At 41.8% G+C, this 20,091-nt stretch overlaps 1 protein-coding gene across 2 annotated transcripts; it reads left to right on the top strand.

The window, feature by feature from the left end:
- Positions 1 to 2,370: 2,370 nt before the first annotated feature.
- On the top strand, positions 2,371 to 19,600 carry CCDC77 (coiled-coil domain containing 77). Of its 2 annotated transcripts, XM_005144374.3 has the most exons (12): positions 2,496 to 2,542; positions 4,299 to 4,515; positions 5,801 to 5,943; positions 7,612 to 7,708; positions 9,036 to 9,102; positions 9,840 to 9,934; positions 11,237 to 11,385; positions 11,702 to 11,930; positions 12,785 to 12,910; positions 12,994 to 13,146; positions 17,302 to 17,455; positions 18,102 to 19,600. In XM_005144374.3, the coding sequence occupies exons 1-11, from the start codon at positions 2,496 to 2,498 to the stop codon at positions 17,446 to 17,448; spliced, it is 1,470 nt and encodes a 489-aa protein (XP_005144431.2). In that variant the 3' UTR covers positions 17,449 to 17,455; positions 18,102 to 19,600. The 2 variants fall into 2 exon arrangements, with proteins under 2 accessions (XP_030900830.2, XP_005144431.2); XM_031044970.2 differs by lacking the exon at positions 12,994 to 13,146 and having other exon boundaries at positions 2,371 to 2,542.
- The last annotated feature ends 491 nt before the right edge of the window (positions 19,601 to 20,091 follow it).

Consider the following 20,091-nt stretch of genomic DNA (forward strand, 5'->3'; position numbering starts at 1 on the left):
ACAAGTCGGGACTTGCTCACTACCTCCTTCACGTCTCCATTACAACAGTCTTCCTTTGGAAAAGAGAATTATGCAGTGTTTTTCTTTAAAACCAGAGCCCTGCTTTCAGTATTCGCCATACCCCATACTTGATTCTTAACTCTTTATTCCAACCTTGGTCCTCGTGTACTATTTCAGTCTCGAGAAACACTAATTTCCTCCTCCTGTTACCATGAGGCTTGCAAGATCGGCTCCAGGCAGACTGACACATCCATCTGCACTGTTTCCCTGCCAGATGGAAGAAGTGCCGCCCACATTTCACATACGGGAAACAAAGGGCTCCAGTGCAAACGGGTAATTTCCATAAAAGGCTTAGGTGAGAGCAAACTGGTCTCGTATGGAGTGAATTTACCATGGGTTATTGTGCTTTTGCAATGTACTCTTACGTTTTGCAGGGGGTTCCTAGTGTGGGTGCTTGATGCTTTTATGACTGTAAAAGCATGTGGAATGCATGTTTCCTTACCTATACCTAAACATTATATTTCTATGTGCTTCTGCCATTTTTCTCTTTTTTTTTTTCTTTTATTATTTGGTTGTGTGTCCCTCCTGATGACAGACCAAGACCTGTGTGTGTTCAGCCTGCAGAAGAGATGGTTAGGGAAGACCTTAGAGCAGCCTTCAATACATAAAGGGGGACTACAGGAAAGCTGGGAGACGGGATTTTTACAAGGGCCTGTAGTGATAGGACAAGGGGGAATGGCTGTAAACTGACAGAAGGGAAATTCAGATTAGATATAAGGAAGAAATTCTTTACTGTGAGGGTGGTGAGGCACTGGTACAAGTTGCCCAGAGAAGCTGTGGCTGCCCCCATCCCTGGCACTGTTCAAGGACAGGTTTGACAGGGCTTTGAGCAACCTGATCTAGTGGAAGGTGCCCCTGCTCATGGAAGGGGGTTGGAACTGAATGATCTTTAAGGTCCCTTCCAATCCGAACCATTCTTTGCTTCTATGAGCTGCACCAGATTCTTTTGAGGAAATGCATGTGTTTATGTATTGTAACATGTGTTTCCATATGTGTGTTCTATTCCCAACAGCAGAATCATCGTCTTTCCAAGATAAGCAATGATTTAGCCAGTAATACTAGAACTGGGGAAAAAAAACCCCACAAACTCCAGGCTAGAAAGCACCTAATCCAAGCAAAAGCTTTGTTTTGAGAATGGGTCTTTTGCCAGTTTCCTTCTAGACTGTTCAGTGTTGCTCCATTTTTGTGTCGCTCTGTTTGGGTTAGTGGAGGGCCCTGGAAGGTGCTGCTGGGAAGGGTGCATGTTTTCCTCATAGAGCAAGAAAGCTAAAGATCCCAAATGACTTTCATTTTACCAGTTCTGTGAGACAGCCTTTTACAAACAGAATTTTACACTTCTTTCTGCCACTTCTTCCAGTTTGGGGCTAGTTGGCCTCAGAAATACTGGGGCACATGGGGACTTGCATACTCCACATTAGCCTTTATTCCTTGTGGCCATCTGGGAGCATTTATCACTTCCCTGACAGGAGCCCTCAGCTTCTTACACAATACACTGAAGTGCTTTGAGAGCAGGTAGGCCAACCAGTGATAACACTAGCTGCTCACCTGGACTTTGCCTGGAAAATTGACTATTCTCCTATTTTGTTTCTTGAGAAAATTGATTTGAATAAGAACCACATAGTTTTGTAAGAAGGCCAAGATTTAATTTTAACATATAAATGTAAAATACAGAAAGGACAAAAAAAAGAGTGAAGAAAATAGCCTGCTTATTAGTGTACAGGTTGTTTCCCAGCATACCCAGCAACTAGGAAATCTTTAATTGCATGTATTGTAAGACTGCTAAGCACTGGCTGGGTGTGGGAGATACAAGAGGAAGATGAAGCTAAAAAGCATCTACTTGTTCCAAATAACATTTACGTGATCCAAAAAACATATGTGGATATTAAGCCGGGATTGGGCCCAGCTGCTCCCTGTGACTACTCTGCAACCCCTAACTTCATTTGGTTCATTTTCACAGAAAAAAATGGATATTTTAGTGTTTTTTTATAATTTCTGTCACTGTTGATGAAGAATCCCTACTGCAAGGAGCATTAATTCTCCCCAGAGCCCCAACCCCTGCCATCACCAGCCCGGACTTACTCAGCGAGGGCCCCACATTTCTAACCCAGACACCTCCCACCAAGGTAGAGCCAACGCTTCGCCCCGCCCGCTCACCTCGCACACGCGCGGTACGTTGCCCACCCGAGGACTACAACTCCCAGAGGCGTCTGCGAGGAGCCCCTGTCGACCGTGTCGCGAGCGCTGATTGGTTGAGATGGTCGACACTACATGGAACGTTGTCTGCGATTGGAGGAGGAGGTGGCGGGCGGCATGTTGTCTCACTGTTTAAGTTGCGGAGGGCAGCTGCAGCAGTTATTTTGCCGTTGGAAATCTTTTACGGCGGGCTTAGGGCTTTAGTCCTCTGCTCCCGATGAGTTCGGTTCTGCCGTAGGGATATGAGCGCAATGGACCACGCCGCGGGGACCTCCCCTCGCTCCGGAAGGTAGTGTGGGGCTGCCCGACAGGCGCACCGCTCCCAAACTTCTCCGTGGGCACTGACCTCGAGGCTCTCCCCGTTCTGTCCGGTAGCCCTGCTTAACGTAAAGCATCGTTACCCGCTCTTGCACCTGTTCTGCTTCCTTATTCTTATGCACTTACACTTCTGTCGCTTTCCAGTTTTATTGCTCTCTACCTGGAAGGAGGTTATAGTAAGGTGCGGGTTGGTGCCTTCTCTCAGTTAAGAAGTAAAAGGATGAGAGGAAACGGCCTCAGACTGCACCGGAGAGGTTTAGATTGGTTTTTAGAAAAAGTTTATTTGCAGAGAATGTCAAGCATTGAAATAGGCTGCTCAGGGAAGTGGTGGAATCACTGTACCTGGAAGTGTTCAAAAACTGTGGAGGAGGCCCTCAATGACATGGTGTAGTGGTGGCCTTGGCAGTCCTGGGGTAACAGTTGGACTTGATGATCTTAAAGGTTTTTTCTAACCCAGTTGGTTCTCTGATTTTACTTTTTTAGTTAAGTAATAAAGTATTTAATTAGTGACAATGTTACTTGTTTTATTCTGTTGATGTTATTTACTTTTCAAAGTTTGTTGTTGAAGGCACTTCTGGGCAGAGGTGGTGAGGAAGTTCCTACAGGAAATAGTTGTGTTATTGCATATTGAATACTTTCCTGCAGTGCCAGGAGTTAAGGAGCTTTGTACATTTTTATGGATGTAACACGCTGAGCTTACGGTTTAAGCAGCTTTGGTGAGCTGGGACATAAAGGTCACTGATACACAGTGTCACCTACCAGATCAGGTTATGATCAGAGTTGTGGCACTGGCTCCAGAATCATGTTCTGGACTGTGTTTTTGTTATGCTGATATTTATAAAAGAGGCTTCTTCACTTTAGTTCTGTGCACTTACGATATCATTGAAAAAATGGCAGGTTTTTTTTTTTAGATAAACATAAATCATGAACAATTTCCAAAAGAATTTTGAACTCTGCAGCTCAATTCACAAATTTGGTGCTTGTTTGAGCAGATTAAATGTTTGAATGCAGTAAGCATTGCTTAAAAGAAAAATCCAATATGTAATTACATATGCATATTCTTGATTTAGTTTATTTAACATTTGACATCTAGCACCTCAACATAAGATTCAAGAACTTGGAAGCTTCTGTTTCACTATCAAGGGTGGACAAGCTGTGTGGGTAAGAACATCAAGCACACCAGAAAGGAAAGCATGTAGATTCCTAGGCCTACACCTTGTATTATGGTGGCTGGTGCATCAGCTAGCCTGAATTATTGCCTTTATTCAGCAGTCTTTCTTTAGAACATGTTTTTCTCTATAGGTATCAGATATGATTCTGTCACAGATCATGTCTTCCTGTTTTTCTTACAGTGGCTGATGTTTCTAATTGCACAGCAATAGGCTTTTTGTCCCCTTTGTTGTCTCCTTTCCCTTTCTCCTTTTCAGCTTCACTCTCCCCAAATAATCCATAAGACTTTTCTTCTATAATATTTTTCTTTCACCCTTTTCCATTAACTGGCTCCATCTCCACAGTAGAGTAAGCCTGCAAGCTGCTCTATATCAAGGCTTTTGGTTCTCATAAATGCTGCAATCTTCTGTTAATACATGAAGCACAGGCAAGCTAATCAGTTTTTGAAATGGAACCTGAGTTGAAATTGAAAATCTGGTTTTAACTACTTTAGGAAGGGTTTTTTTGTTATATTGTTGTCTGAAGCTTACATGTCATTAGAAACTATTTCTGTCCAGGCTGGCAACCCCCCATGTCTCATCCAGGCATGCTAGTTTTCAGTCTGCAAGTCAGGAGGACTGTACTCCTCTCCCTTCAATCAATGAGCGTTTGGCCTTTCTCTGTCCATCCCGGGAGCTGCTGGAATACTACCACAAGACGATCGCTGACTTTGATAGGGAGCATGAGGATTTGCTTAAAAGGCTGGAGAGATACAAAGAAACGTATGATGAGCAGGTGAGGAAAAGGGGTTTTGAACAATGATGTGCTACGTATCCTTAAACTTAATATTTTTTCTTCAGTTGGAAATTCAGCACTGCTGGTCTTAAGATTTACCAGTATTGTGGTAGAACTGAGCTAAGAGGAAATAAGTATATTTCAGGTTTTGATTGTGAAATCTAGCTGTTTGCTGTTCATCAAAGCAAACAGAAACAAGCCCATAGGATATTCCTCTATTCTTATGTTGCTATATTCACAGTGGGTTGTTTGTTTCTGTGGGTGTTTTGTTGGTTTTTTGTTTTGGTTTGGTTTTTATTTTTTTTTATCAAAGCCTGAATTCAGGTATTCAGTTCCCATGCTCTTAAACTTTTCCCTTGTTTCTCATAGTGAAGAATGAGTGTTCTTTTGTCCAAATTTAGTGGACCATGAGATATTAAATAACTTATTTCCCACATTAGAATTCATAAGCTTGGCCACAGGCTGTTAAGCAGTATGCTTCACAGCAAATAAATGCAGATTTAAAAGAAGCTCCAAAATCTACAAGTGTCTGCCTTTAAGAGGAAGATAAGAATATCTGTAAGGTATTCAGTGCTCTGATGTGACTTACGGCCTCCATCTGTTTAGGACTCTGTCTAGGAGTCATCTTTGTAGTAGCAAATGGCCCTTTGGAAATAGAGTGATCACTTCTGTGGTGCCTCCTCTAGTACTGGCCATGCTTGAAGCAGTCTGAAAGCCCTCAGGAAACAGATGTTATACAAGTTACTTTCATTCAACATCTGGGAGAAAGTGGCATGTTCCAAACTAGTGCCTTCTCTTTTAGGGAATGGTTTTCTGAAAGGTTTCCATGGGAGTTAGAAAGTCATTAATGAAACCTACTGAGTAGCCAGATTTTTCTCTATTAAGCCCTACAGATATTTTACTGCTTATTCTTCAGTAATTTCTTTTAAGAGTAAGTGCTGTTACAAAGGCTTTATTAGTTTTTTGTTGATGTCAGACTCCCCATACCTGTGCCACTGTGGCCACCAGCAGAAATTCAATGACTAGAAACTGGAGACTCTAGCTTAGGCCTTGTTTGGCTGTTTTGTAGCGACAGTGATTCTCAGGGCTCTGAACTCCCTGTTGAAGCATTTGAAAACCTTTTTTCCAATACTACCCTTATCTGGTCAAATTTTGTCAGAGCATAAAATAATTCACTTGAACTGGCAGCTGTACCATACCAGTTACAGGTTCAGGGCACAAGCAGTTTAAGTTTGTGTTACCCAATGCTCTGTATCATTTGAAGTACCTCATTCTCTCTACTCAGCACAAATTGCAGTGGGAAGTACGTCAGAGAGAAGAGGAGATTGCAGAGTTGCAAAAGGCTTTGAGTGATATGCAAGTCTACCTCTTCCAGGAAAGGGAACATGTCCTTCGGCTTTACTCAGAGAATGACCGGCTGAAAATCAGGTGTGTTGTCTCAGATGGTGGGCTGGGTCACTGGCAGTAGCAATTGCATGCATGATGGTTTAGTTCTTATCCAGATCTGAAGGAGTGTTCAGAGAAGGAATTATGCCACATTTACCCTAGAGGAATCCTATGAAATTTTACCAATCTTGGAGGTGGAATGTGGTCTGTTGGGCTGCTAAATATGTTTCCACTTATTAGTCCTCCTATTCCAGTAGCAGAAAGAAGAGCAGAAGTTGAACATACATTAAGATTTGAATTGTGAATTGCTGGTTTGAATGTGGAGGTTCTGATTTAAGCACAGTGGTGGGTTGACCCTGGCTGGATGCCAGGTGCCCATCAAAGCCACTCACCACTCCCTTCCTCGGCTGGACTGGGGTGACAAAATACAATTAAAGGCTTGTGAGTTGAAATAAGGGCAGGGAGATCACTTGCTGATTACTCTCATGGGCAGAACAGACTCGGCTTGGGAAAATTAATTTATTATCCATCAAATCAGGGTAGAGTATTGAGAAACAAAACCAAATCATAAAAGGCCTTCCCCCTACCCTTCCCTTATTTCCGGTTCTCGGGACCTCTGTGGGCTGCAGGGGGACAGCCTGCCTCACCATGGTCTTCACAGGCTGCAAGGGAATCTCCACTCCAGCACCTGGAGCACTTCTGCCCTTCCTTTACTGACCTTGATGTCTGCAGGGCTGTTGCCCTCACATATTCTCACTTCTCTCTTCAGCTGAAGTTGCAGTTTCCTTCCCCCTGCCTCCCGGATGCACTACCACTGTTGCTGATGGGCTCAGTCTTGGCCAGTGGTGGGTCTGTTTTGGAGCTGGCTGGCATTGGCTCTATCAAACATAAGGGAAGCTTTTATCAGTTTCTCACAGAAACCAGCCATGTAGCCCCACCTGCTACTGAAACCTTGCCTTGCAAACCCAACACACAGACCTTGCGACTGCCTGGCAAAATGTCCTTTCTTGGCCCTAAATCTGCCTAAGCTCAAATAGAAAATACAGACCAAAGCAAATAGTTTCTCCTCACTCTATGAGATCATGTTGACAGCTACTCCTTTTTAATGCTATTTAGTTGGTGAACTGGAAAATAATCTGCTGTACCGGTCTAGCTGCCAGTGACAGAGGGGTTCCCAACCTTCTTCAGAACATTTGTGGGTGATAATACCTAGTTTTCTGTTAACATTTTAAGAACTTAAATCAAAATGTGTGTTGGAGTGCTCTGGCACTTCTCAAGGGTTTGACAAAAAGTCTGATACTGCCCTTAATGCAGTTTGCTTTAAAAACAGTGGACACCTACAATCTGTTGAATTAAGTAACTGAGAGGATTTTAGATAGTTCATAATTCTAGAATGCAAATTCTTTCCCACCATACGTTTTTGCTCTATTAGCCTACGTAGAATTTTCCTATTTGAAAGGAGAAATGTTCTCCAATGCCAGTGGAATTGTTGGTCTTCTTATTGCATCAGCAACATCAGTAATATCTTTGGGAGTTGGTTTGGGGTTTTTTTGGGTTTGCTTCTTTTTTTGTTTTTTTTAACCAATATTCTCAAGCTGCAACAGTTTGGAAAACTTGTAAGCATTAACAAGTAAACTGAAGAGCAGTGTGTCACAATGTCTTGATGTACTGAAAAATAAAAGTGTGTTGACCATATTCTTTGAATTCCAGGGAACTGGAGGACAGAAAAAAAATTCAGTATCTCTTGGCTTTAGTGGGAACAGACAAAGGAGAAGTTACATATTTTCACAAAGAGCCTCCACATAAGGCAAGTTCAATTTTTCTGTAGAACTCTGCTTTTAATTGTAACATGAAGATGTATACCCCAGAGGCTGACCACAGACCATATATGTTCTGCAAGTTGAAAGTTGATAAATGAGCTCAAAGCAGGGAAGGATCTATAGTTCTGTAACAACATCGAGTGTTATTATAGCTACTGACAAATAGTTATGCTGGTTTACTATAGCTACTGACAGAACCAAGTACACTGGAAGGAGGTCTTCTTAGCATCAGTCCCTTTCTACCTTCAAAACATACTTCTAAATCAGCCTCCTAAATGTCAGATAGGAGTCTGAAGCCATCTGACAAATGGTTGTTGAGAAGTTGGAAAGAACATTACAAAGAGAAAAAGTAAGTACAGGAAAAGACCAAGTGCAGTGTTTGAAGATCAGCTGTCTCAGAGGGCCTATCTCTTAGGGCCTCAGTAAAGAATAACAGTGTTGAGGTTGCTGCAGCAGTTTCCTGGCAGAAGACTGCAGAAAAGCCATGCCCTCTAGGCAAGGCTGTATCATCTGTTTCAAAAATAGTCAAATTGATTAAATGGCAGTGCAGTGGAACCTACTAAATCATGAATCACAAATGATTTGGACATACAGAGACTATGATGGAATGTAGGATTCATCTTGGAGTATTTTGTGCAGAAAAAAACCTGAAATATATTGCATTGATTATATTTGCTTTGCACCGCTCAAGCAGCTAAAAAATCTTGCAGAAGCATAAAAAATCACTGATACATGGTAACTCTAAAGTTAGGCCTGTTATATAGCATTTACCTCAAGATAAGCATTTGCGTTAGATCCCATTCCCTCATGTTGTCCTGTTTTTAAGTGGCTTTTAGTACAATAGTTCAGTTGTTTCAGTAGTTTTATTGGTTAGCTTTCATCCCAGGCTTGTTCTTTGGTAGCTTGAGTGAATGTGGTGATAAATCAAGCTTCATGTTTCTCTGTCTTGCTGTGACAAGGAGGAGTATGAAGGCAGAAATAACAATCTTGATCTTCACCTTCCTCTTCTCTCTCTTCAAAATGCTTCTTTTTCTGCTGAGGGTGCTGATTTTCATCCTAATGAAGCTATCAAAAGAAAGGTTACTTTCAAGTTGTTTTGGTTGGGGGGAAAAAGAAAAAGGCAGAAATAGCAAAACTCAGGCCATGATAAAGGAAACCTTCATCATGGACATTACACTTGTTCAGTGTCTTACTTGTCGTGTGGAAGGAGTAAGATGTTCTTCTGGATATCTCATTTGACTCTAAGATTTGTTCTTGACTGTTACAACTTTGGAGAAGTCAGATGTTCAACACATATCTAACTTTTTTCTGTAGGTTACTGTTCTGCAAAAACCAGCTAAATCGGGAGTGTCACATGAACGGAATGACACTTCTAGAACAGGTACCACAGCAAGCAGATTAACAGCTGAGCTGTTGATGCTTGTTTCTCTGTGTGTTTGTGTCCGGTATACCAAAATAATTCTTTACTGTGAAAACTTTGGTATAGCTCCATTAAGTTCCCTGAATTTGTCCGTGTTGACATATGTATGTTTGCAGTACTCTTGGCTTCCCTTCAAAATCTTTTCAAGTAACCTGACTTAGTTCTCATGTCTGTTCTCTGCTCAGCTAAGTAATAGGCTGGTATGATTGTGGAGTGCTTGTTCTGGAACTATGCAGGTACCAATTGGATAGGCACCCTTAGCCTCAGACACTGCAAGGTGTGAATTCTGCCTGACTTTAGTGCAGACAGTACTGTGGGTCCATATATCTACTTCACTGATTTTCTAAAGAGCTGCCTCTTCCAAATTAACTGAAAGAAGCTAAGAAGCTCAAAACTCATTCAAGGCTTGATGCATGTGCAGCTCTCTCATCTACCTATTCAGCATATACTTAAGAAAATTTAAGTTTGCTTTCTGTATATGCCAAGAAAATTAGTAGGTTGCTTAAATAGTGTTTAGGATAAAGGTAAGTGATCCCTGTAAGTTCTGAAACATTTCTTCCATCTAGCCCTCCTGGAAGTTCTTGTGAGCCTTTTCCTGCTCTTGTAGGCCTGCCAGAGCATGTGGTATTTCATGCTTGGAAAGGTACTGCAGACAGATTGAAAATCCTCTTTCTACTTCTGTTAAATTTTTACAATAGGCACCAAGAGGAACACTTCAATATCAGCAGCAAAAGGCAAGAAACCAGAAAGTCCTGAGAGGTATCAGAGAGATACTCAAACACTTCTACTTCAGGTAACAACATTTGCTAACCAATGGCTGTAATTCCTGTCTGTCCAGGAAACTGATAGACAAATTATGCTGTGTGCTTGGATATGATATAGACATACCCATTTTATCAGGCCACATATCTTACTATGGATTCCCACTTTCTGTGGGTTTACTTAGCTGTTTCTTTGTGATGAGTGTAGGCTTAGATTTGAGAACTTGGGTTTGATTCTGGAAGCTTCACATAAGCAGATGTTCCAGTAATGTCAACTGGAATGTTTTGCCCTTAAATATATAATGTATAATTGATGTTATTTCCCATAACTTGGTTGTGACTATGAATTTACACCACAGATGATCTGCAGGGTTGGGTAGTTTGTGGAAGTTTGACAGAAGACATGTCTGAGACAGAATTAGGCAACCCTGATAAGATGCACTAGTGCAATGAAATGTTCTCTTTGCTAGACTCCAGTGAAAGATAAGGTGTAGACAGCATGACAGAATGGAAGACAAATATACAGAATCATGAACTGGGGAAGATACCAGAAGCTGTCTGTAAAGCATGAGGAAGAATGACTACAAAAGCAAATTAAAGAGCAAACTTGTACAGCAGATACATTCCTTTTGAAAGGATCATTACTTTTTGTTCAAGGACAGTGGTGACTGACCCAGTGGCCAGTTAGCTGTCTAACAACATCTATTTTGGAGCAAAAGCATCATACAAAAGTGTTATAAAAATAAGTGATCTAAATACAATCCAGTTTTTTTCAGATAGTTTCTTACACATAGGCCAGATGCATGTTTTTTAATTACTTGTTCCCATTTGTCTCCCTGCCTCTGTGCCCTAGATCAAGATTCTTGGTGTCCCTCTCCTTTGTTCATCACCTTATTTACATCTAGTAATTTCTTCTGGTAAAATGGTTGCTTTTGTTTGGATGTGGACTGCTGCCTTCCTAGAACTTGGGTATTTTCAAATCACTATTTAACTGGAAGATGGTAGCATAAGGACAGAAGTGTCTCTGTGTATTCCACAGGATTTGTCACATCTGTGTGCAATTTAAGTCTTTCCCATTTTTTTTATCTGTTGTTGCTGTTTATAATATGCATGTCTAACCTATAGTGTGATTTTTTTTTTTTAATTTTTCTTAAGTGTTACAGTTGGTTGAACTGCTTAACATCAAAACAGAAATACAATTGTCAGAAATTAACATTCTCAAAGGCATTATTGGGTAGAGTCTTTGATCTGACTCTTCCACAATTTGAGAGTTTTGCATGGACAGGAGCAGTGCTGCTGTGAGGTCTTATTTAGTAATGTCTTTGCTTATTCAGGTGGAGGCCCTGCAAGCTCAGATAGAAGAACAGACCCAATTATCCAAAGAACAGGTTGAGGCACTCTTAGAGGACAGGCGGATTCACATGGAGGAAGCGCAGGTCCAGCATCAGAGGGACCAGGACAAGATCAAGGCTATAACAGATAAGTGAGTGTGAGAGAATGATCATGATATAGTTATGAGATGAGAACAATGTTTGGGCTTTCAGTACATTGCTTCCTGCAGCAGGCAGAAAAGCAAATTATGCAGCCATCTGTTTGGTAGTGCATGTGTGGAAGGAAGAAAGTGAACAGAGTAATATACATATTAAAAATCCTATCACATTGGAAGATTATCACTTCTTTCATTAGAGCTAACCTCATTAGGAAAGCACCTTTCCATGTTTCTTCCAATTTGCAGTGATGACTTGGGAAATTAAGGTAGGAAGTAAGTTAATTAATTCCACTGGGATCTCTTTTTACAGACTCCATAAAACTCAAAATCTCTTATATGAGAGTACTCGTGACTTTCTCCAGCTCAAATCTGATGCCCGAGCCAATGAGAAAGCATGGATGGCAGAGAAGGACAGTCTTTTAAGGAAACTTGACAAAAACATGCGTATCAGCAAGGATCCAGGAAGAGAGAAGCAGAGAGATATCAAGAAGACACTTCAAGCAGATGGAGCTTCGAAACTCCACAGCCGAGAACTAAAAGTAATTTGTTTTTTAGTCTAAGTAGAGATTCTTTAACAGTTTATTTTTTGGGGTTTTTTTCACTATAGAAAATTGCCGGCATCTGGGTTTTTCCAAGGAAGGCACTTGCTTGCAACTGTGTCAAAGCTATAGTGGCTTGCCATGAGTTACATTGTTGTTGGCAGTAAAGTGAAAAAATCCTTTTCCTGCCTCAAAATCCGCACTGCTTGCAAAATTCGGATCAAATATGTAGTTAGGATTTATGGTAGCACTTCACTGTCTGTTTCTTTTATGTCCAGAACAAATCCCTACTTCTCCAAGCCTCCTGGCACATGGGCTGACAGTTCTTAACCTGCTTGTGGTGCAAGCCTTTCTTTTAGTTTAAATGCTCTCAGCTCACAGAGTTAGAATGCAGCATCTGTATCTTTCTTGCTGCTGTTGGGAGAGAGTAAGTCCTTTCAGTTGATGTCCTCCAGCCCTTCCAAAGTAGTCAGGACTTCTCTTCCACTTCTAGTATACATCCAGTGAGAAGTTGGGAGACCTACCACTGAATGTAGATGCTTCTGAAATTCAGTACTGGGCAAGCAGCTGTGGGAAGAAATACAGCATTGGTTAAATACTAGTTATAAGGGGAAAAGTAGAGTATTCCTTAACTGATGATGTGTGGTCATGCCCAACTGATAACCTATTGAAAAGAGTTTGATAATGGAAGTGGTGTTAGAATGTTGTCTGTACCTAGTTATTTCGTTAGGTGTAGCTCCAGTTGTTAATTTTTGCCTGTCATACTGTCAGTCTGTCACATGTGCTTTTCCAGAGCTGGGAAATTTTGTTAGCACTGGCTTTTGTTGATTCTTTCTTTTCCTCCTATGTCCTAGTCACTGCAAGAACAGCTGATGCAGGAGCAGCGCCTATCAAACATGTATCGAGAGCAATGCATCGCCCTGGAAGATGAGCTAGGGAGGATTCGTGAGGAAGGAGATGTTGGCAGAGAACTCTTTAAGGTAATTAGTCTGTAATAATCTGTTAGCTATGTCATGGTCTTGCGGCCTTTATTTTATACCTTATTAAGCTTTCATCTCCATAGGAGCGTTCAGAAAAGATGGCTAAGCGCCTGAAGCTGATGACTCAGCGATGTGAGGCCTTGGAAAATCGTCGTAATATGGAAGCAGAAGGCTTCATGAATGACATTAAACAGCTTCGGCAGAAGCTGAAAGATGTAGAGAAGCAGCTTTTTAAGGTAATAGTTAAGCATATAGCATAAGCAATAGCTGTGTATTTTTGTTGCAAGTCTGAAGTTCTTATCTGATACCTGTAGTTCACTTGACTGTCTCAAAATTATCAGACAGTAGTTTCAGAAGTATATAGAATCATAGAATAGTTAGGGTTGGAAAGGACCTTAGGATCATCAAGTTCCAATCCCCGTGCCATGGGCAGGGACACCTCATACTAAACCGTATCACCCAAGGCTCTGTCCAACCTGGCCTTGAACACTGCCAGGGATGTAGCATTCATAGCTTCCTTGGGCAACCCATTCCAGTACCTCACCACCCTTACAGTAAAGAACTTCCTCCTTATATCCAGTCTAAACTTCCCATGTTTAAGTTTTAACCCATTACAACTCGTCCTACTATTACAGTCCCTAATGAAGAGTCCCTCCCCAGCATCCTTATAGGCCTTCAGACACTGGAAGGCTGCTATGAGGTCTCCACACAGCCCTCTCTTCTCCAGGCTGAAAAGCCCCAACTTTCTCAGCCTATCTTTATATGGGAGGTGTTCCAGTCCCCAACCAACACCCCCAAAGTCCTTCTCTGCAGGTCTGCTCTGAATCTCTTCTCTGTCCAACCTGTAGCTGTGCCTGGGATTGCTCCAACCCAGGTGTAGGACCTTGCACTTGGCATGGTTAAAATTCATAAGGTTGGCATCAGCCCACTTCACAAGTCCCTCTGCATGGCATTTCTTCCCGCCAGTGTATCAACTGAACCACACAGCTTCGTGTCATTGGCATACTTGCTGAGGGTGCACTCAATCCCACTATCCCTGTCACCAACAAAGATGTTGAACAAGACCAATCCCTGAGGGACACCACTCATTACTGGGCTCCAGCTGGACATTGAGCTGTTGACTACAACTCTGTGTGTGACAATCCACCCAGTTCTTTATCCACCAAGTGGTCCACCTATCAAATTGATGTCTCTCTAATTTAGAGACAAGGATGTCGTGTGAGGCAGTGTTGCATACACTGCAGAAGTCCAGGTAGATGACATCAACTGCTCTTCCTCACTCCCTCAGTTCCATAGCCCCATCATAGAAGGCCACCAAATTGGTCAGGCAGGATTTCCCCTTAATGAAGCCATGCTGGCTGTCATCAAGCACCTAGTTTTTCATGTGCCCTAGCATGCCTTCCAGGAGGACCTGCTCCAAGATTTTGCCAGGCACAGAGGTGAGACTGATCTGTAGTTCCCTGGATCATCTATTTTCCCCTTCTTGAAAATGGGGGTTATATTTCCCTTTTTCCAGTCATACGGAACTTCACCTGACTGCTATGGTTTTTCAAATATAATGGCTAGTGGCTTAGCAACTTAATTCACCAGCTCCTTCAGGACCTGCAGATGGATTTCATCAGGTCCTATGGACTTGTGTGTTCAGGTTTTTAAGATGGTCTCGAACCAGATCCTCTCCTACAGTGGGCCCAAGGTCTTAATTCTCACAGTCCCTGCGTCTGCCTCCCAAGACTTGGGTGATGTGGTCAGAGCCTTTGCCAGTGAACACTGAGGCAAAGAAGTCATTCAGAACCTCAGCCTTCTCCAAATCCGGTGTAGCCAGTTCTCCTGATAGCTTCCGGAGAGGGCCCATGTTGTCCCTAGTCTGTCTTTTATTTGCAATGTACCTATAGAATCCCTGTTATCTTCCACATCCCCAGCTAAGATTAATTCTAACTGAGCCTTAGCTTTCCTAATGTGGTCCCTAGCTTCCCGGACAACATCCTTGTATACTTCCCAGACCCCCGTCCTAGCTTCCACCTTTTATAAGCATCTTTTTTTCCCTTTAAGTTTCCTCAGCAGCTCCCTATTCCAAGGAGGTCTCCTGGCCTTCCTGCTGCACTTCCTAAGCAACACTCCTAAGGATGCAACACTCCTAAGCTTGCAGTGGGTGATTCTTGAATATCTACCAACAGTCTTGTGCTCCCCTGCCCTCTAGGGCTGTATCCTGTGGAACCTTGCTAAGCAGGTTCCTGAAGAGCCCAAAGTCTGCTCTCTTGAAGTCCAGGGCAGTGAGCTTGCTGCAGGCTCTTCTCACTGTCCTGAGGATCTCAAACTTGACCATCTCATGGTCACTACAACCAAGGGTGCCCTGGAGTGTCACATTTCCAACCAGCCCCTCTCTGCTGGTGAGCACGAGGTCAAGCATGGTGCCTCTCCTTGTCAGCTCCTGTATAACTTGCAGAAGGAAGTTGTCTTCCACATAATCGAGTAACCTCCTGGATTGCTTAATATTCTTCAAAGAAAATAGGTTGGTCTTCTTTCTGGGGGCCATAGTATTTGTGTTTGTTCCAGTACCAGCTAGATCATTGACCAAAGCATTGTGGACAGTCTGTTCCTTTGAGATCTCATTTGTAACTGCAAAAATCACTGGAAACAATGACTGGAAGTTGGAGCTATGTACTCTCTAGTAGCTTCTAATGTGTCGATGAACGTAAGAACAGCTTAGAAGGTAAGCCACAGCATTGATGTTGCTTGAAGTTTAGGATGAGATATTTAAGACGTGCTTGAGAGGATGATCTAGACATAGCTGACTCAGGAGTCTGATAGTACCATATATTGACTTGTTTTCTGTACTTTTGGTGCACAGTTCAGTTTACTTAGATTAATGCATTTGTTTTCTCTAAAAAAGAAAAAGACTTCTCTAAAGGCTTCCATTTCTTTCTTAATTATTTTTGTTGAGCTGTGGGCTTTTGAACTTTATTCTGTAAGGATTAGAAAGCATATGTTGTCATGGTTTAAACCAAGTCCGCAGAGCTCATTACTCACTTCCCCCCTTGCTCCCCCAACTACTGAAGAGTTAGGAAGGAGTATCCAAAGAATGTAGCCCCCACGAGTTGAGATAAGCACAGTTTAATAGCTAAGGTATAACATAAATCACTACTGCTACTACTACTACAAATAATAATGATAAAGCCAGTAACAAGTGAAGAGAATACAACATCTCACCAGCCACCAACCCATAACTCACCCCACCCTGCCCGACCGAGCACCGACTGATACCTCCTCCATCCCCCCAGAGCTCCAGCCCTTCCAGCTTTCTCCCGGTTACATCCTGGGCATGATGTGCTGTGGAATGGAATACCTCTTTTGCTAGCCTGGGTCAGGTGTCCTGTCTCTCCTTCCTCCTGGCCTCCCCTCCTCCCTGGCAGAGCATGAGGCTCAGAAAAGGCCTTGAACAAACCAAACACCCAAGCAGTAACTCAAAACATACTTGCTATCAGCAACCGTTCTCAGCCCGAAAGTCAAAACACAGCACTGCACCAGCTACCAAGAAGGAGAAAAATGACTGCTAGTGCTCAAACCAGGACAATGTGAATGGGGAAAAGTTGCTTATGATAACTTTACTACAGATCTGTATATTTTGTAGCTGTGAATGTGCTCGTAATTGTATTAATTTCTTTACACTTTTAACCACAAGAGGGCAGAGGAACAAAATACTTGCTAGATGTCTCCAGAGTGATCTTTAAATCCTTCTCATTGCTTGAGGTCAAAATGACTACAGATGACTAAATTACCTGGCTTGCATATTAGACTCTTTGACCAAGAACTACATGATGACAATGAGACACCCAAAAGGGTCGAGGGGAAAGCAGGCTTTGAGAGTAGCTTCCAAGGCTGTGCTGTTCTGCGTTGAAAGTGACTGGGCTGGTATACTATCTAGTTCCAGGGTGACAGGAAATGGCAGCCATGGTTAGCTTGCCATCAGGAATTCTGATTATTTAGCAGCTTTTCTCCAACTCTGTATGGGCCATATGGCATGGCATTGAGGCTAGGTGTTGTACTGAAACTGCTCCTGAGTCATACATAGAAGGCAGCAGGTTGGCCACAGCATTTAAACCGCCTCTAGTAGTCTAGGAGTCAATGGGTTGTGGGTAAACTTCTGATGAGATTTCTTCTTTATCAGTAATATAACAACATGATGTATGAAAGCTTTGTTCTTTATTTTTGGTTCTGGAACACCTTTCTATTGGTAATATGCATTAGCCTAGTGATAGTAGCTTAAGCACCCTCTCTGCTAGCTACAGAGGGTCTCCTTCAGAGTTTTTTCCCTCATATCACCATCATAATATTCAAAGTTTTGTTCTCTGCAGCTTTCATTTTTCTTAATCTGCTTTTCTTTTCCTTTTTAGGTGACTCTGAATATGGGACCAGACCAGGATCTTGCAATTCTACACGAGGTCTGCCGAGGAAACAGACTAACTCATAAAATTCAAGGAGAACTGAAAAACTTAAAAGCAAAAATCTTCATCTTGGAGAATAAATTACGGGTCTGCTGAAGCAGAGGTATAGCTGGCATCCTTGTTTTAGGAATGGGACACTCGTAGGCTAGAATAGTCACATGTTAGAACAGCTTCTGCCTATCTGTTTCCTGGCATCCAGTGACAGAAGGCTTGAGTGTATCTGCAGTTATTGTCATAGCATTGCACATAAGCCATTCTGAATGTGCCAGATTATATTTCAGCTGAGAGATGGCACCTGATAAGACTGATGTAGAAAGTACATCATGACTGATATATATCAGGAATATGACTTAATCTTACCTTTGTATCTGGTGGTCAGTGTGTACTGGCCTTCAACTTTCTTTGGATCATATTATAAACCATGTATATGGTTATAATAAGATAATCATGGAAGGATCTAGTTCAAGATCTGAATTGCTTGACTGACCTTGTCTACGTGAGAAGCACCTTTTAAAATGGTTTAAGTGATTAATGGGTTTGTGATTAAAAAAGTGATTAATGAAGTGCTTAGGCACTTCAGAATGTAACTGGAAATTTTCTTTGAAACAGACCACATATTGAAAGTATATATTGAAGTTACATCTGACTTTTCCCTGGAGAGTATAACTGTTTTAAAATGGCTTCCCTATTGCTTGGTTCTAGGTTGATTGGAATAAACCTGACTGATTTTAATATTTCTCCTCTTACAGAACTCACCTGCAAGAGCCAGCAACATCTACACTTACTTTGGATGCTGGGGGTGAGGGAAATACTGAAGTGTCATCTTCTCATCCCCTTTCTCCCCTTTCACACAGAGGAAGCCCATAATAAAAGACATAGAGTATCTTACTTAACCCCATGGTATTATATATCTTTTTAGCTTTAAACGTTATCATGGTTACATACCAACAAATCACAGTCAACTTTTGCCATAGCAGCTATTGCTGCTGAACTGTAACTGAAATTGGGATGGGAGAGCAGGTGCCAGTTGCTATGTGATAATTGTAACTAGTGTATTATAATTGCCTTCATACCAGACATCAGGACATTACAATGCTAGAAAACAGCTGAAAACTTCAGCCTAATTTATAGTTGTGGGTATTGATGGCTTTTACTGTAGTACTAGCAAATCTTGTCCACCTCATAGATTGGGCAGATCTGTGTTGGGAAAGGGATTTCAGTGCCTCTTTCTACTGTTAAATGTGACAGAAGCAAAATAATATCTAAAGTATACACCTATAGGCTACTAGCACTTCCTTTCTTGTAGAGAAGAACTTAGTGTGTGACAGCAGACAGTTTCTTCTGGATGTGGTAATGCCACAGAGATCCTCCTTCAGCATCTGGGAGAGGCACATGTGAAAAAGATGTTCTTGTGCTCTCAGGATTTGGAGAAAGAATTGGTTTTATAACACCAGCTAAAGCATTTGCAGGAAGGGAAATTTCCTTAAGAAGTCATGGCCCACGTTGTGTATCCTTTTTCTGACAAGTTTGCTGTCCTGTATGGTCCTATGCTGTGGCATACATTTTTGTATGTGTTCTTGAGCTCAAATTCATCACAGACTGATGTGGCTGATAGTCTGTACCTGGATGCTCAGATACTACTACAGCTTACGAGAGGCTGTTTTAAAGTGTGTTGCACTGATTGGTTTAGCTGAAAATGCTGAACTGTTCAGAAACTGATTCATGAACATCTTGGGTGCCAATGCTATGTGGACAGTAGAGGAGGTTTATTAAATAATGCTACCCATCACTTAGTCTCGCTATTTGTTGACTAGTAGTTTCTCAGATAGGTCTAGCTAATTGAAGTGAGTTTCTGAAATACCTTGCTATTGGTTTGAAGATAAGATATCAAAGTCATCCCAGGTCCTGGGAGGCTACTTCTGAAAATTGCTACTTAAGGAAGTATGAGCCACTTACTCAGCAGGGTCAGCTAGTGGGAAGCTAGCAAGAAGTTCTCTTGATCCTATAGAAATAAATGTGTTTGTGTTTATTTTCAACTTTTCCTGGCTAAAGAGTTGCCTATGAAATGACATCTTCCTCATTTGAAAGCCACAAAGCATAGGTAAAGGCTGTAGGCTGACATTCAGGTTTGTAAGACTGGGAGGAAGTATTGGGGAAAGAAGGATTTAAATGTTGAATTTCCTGTGTCCCTCACCCGGTATTCCTTATTAATTGGAAGACTGAACAGAATAAAACAATGTTTCTAATATCTGCTGGTTTGTCAAAATGAAAGTGCAGCGTGAACTTCATCCTTAATTTGTCACTTCCTATTCGAGGGGGGTGGTGGAAGGGGAAATTATGGTAGAGGTGATCTGCAAATCCATTTGGAAGCTTGACTGTCTAAGGGCAGGAGGAACAAAGTATTGTACATGCTTTTTCTGTGTGACATCATGTGATCACGTGAAATATTGCTTTATGTTGCCAGAACAAATGTGGACCTTCAAGCCAAGAGCTGCTTTAAAAATCCAAGTGCTTTCTACCACTGACAACTACTCTTTAAGATGTCAGTAAAGAATTATTGGCATTTCTGAAAGGGTTTAATGGGAAAGGTTCCAAGACCTACAAGATAATTTTCTTCCACAATCTTTGGGTAGAAAACAAAAAATGGGATATATTCCAAAGACTGACCTGGTTTTTGGGTTTTTTTTTGTGAATTTAAGTTAGTAATGTGTGACTTGCATCATTTCAATGCAACTAAAT

Source organism: Melopsittacus undulatus, chromosome 5 (assembly GCF_012275295.1).
Source record: "Melopsittacus undulatus isolate bMelUnd1 chromosome 5, bMelUnd1.mat.Z, whole genome shotgun sequence".
In the NCBI taxonomy this organism is placed as follows: domain Eukaryota; kingdom Metazoa; phylum Chordata; class Aves; order Psittaciformes; family Psittaculidae; genus Melopsittacus; species Melopsittacus undulatus.

What these genes read in the sequence shown, in the direction of transcription:
- CCDC77 (XM_005144374.3), top strand. Translation starts at nt 2,496, where the DNA reads ATGAGCGCAATGGACCACGCCGCGGGGACCTCCCCTCGCTCCGGAAG. An exon ending in GAATGACACTTCTAGAACAG is followed by an intron (nt 9,103 to 9,839) that starts GTACCACAGCAA and finishes TTTTTACAATAG; the next exon opens with GCACCAAGAGGAACACTTCA. An exon ending in TTGGCAGAGAACTCTTTAAG is followed by an intron (nt 12,911 to 12,993) that starts GTAATTAGTCTG and finishes TCATCTCCATAG; the next exon opens with GAGCGTTCAGAAAAGATGGC.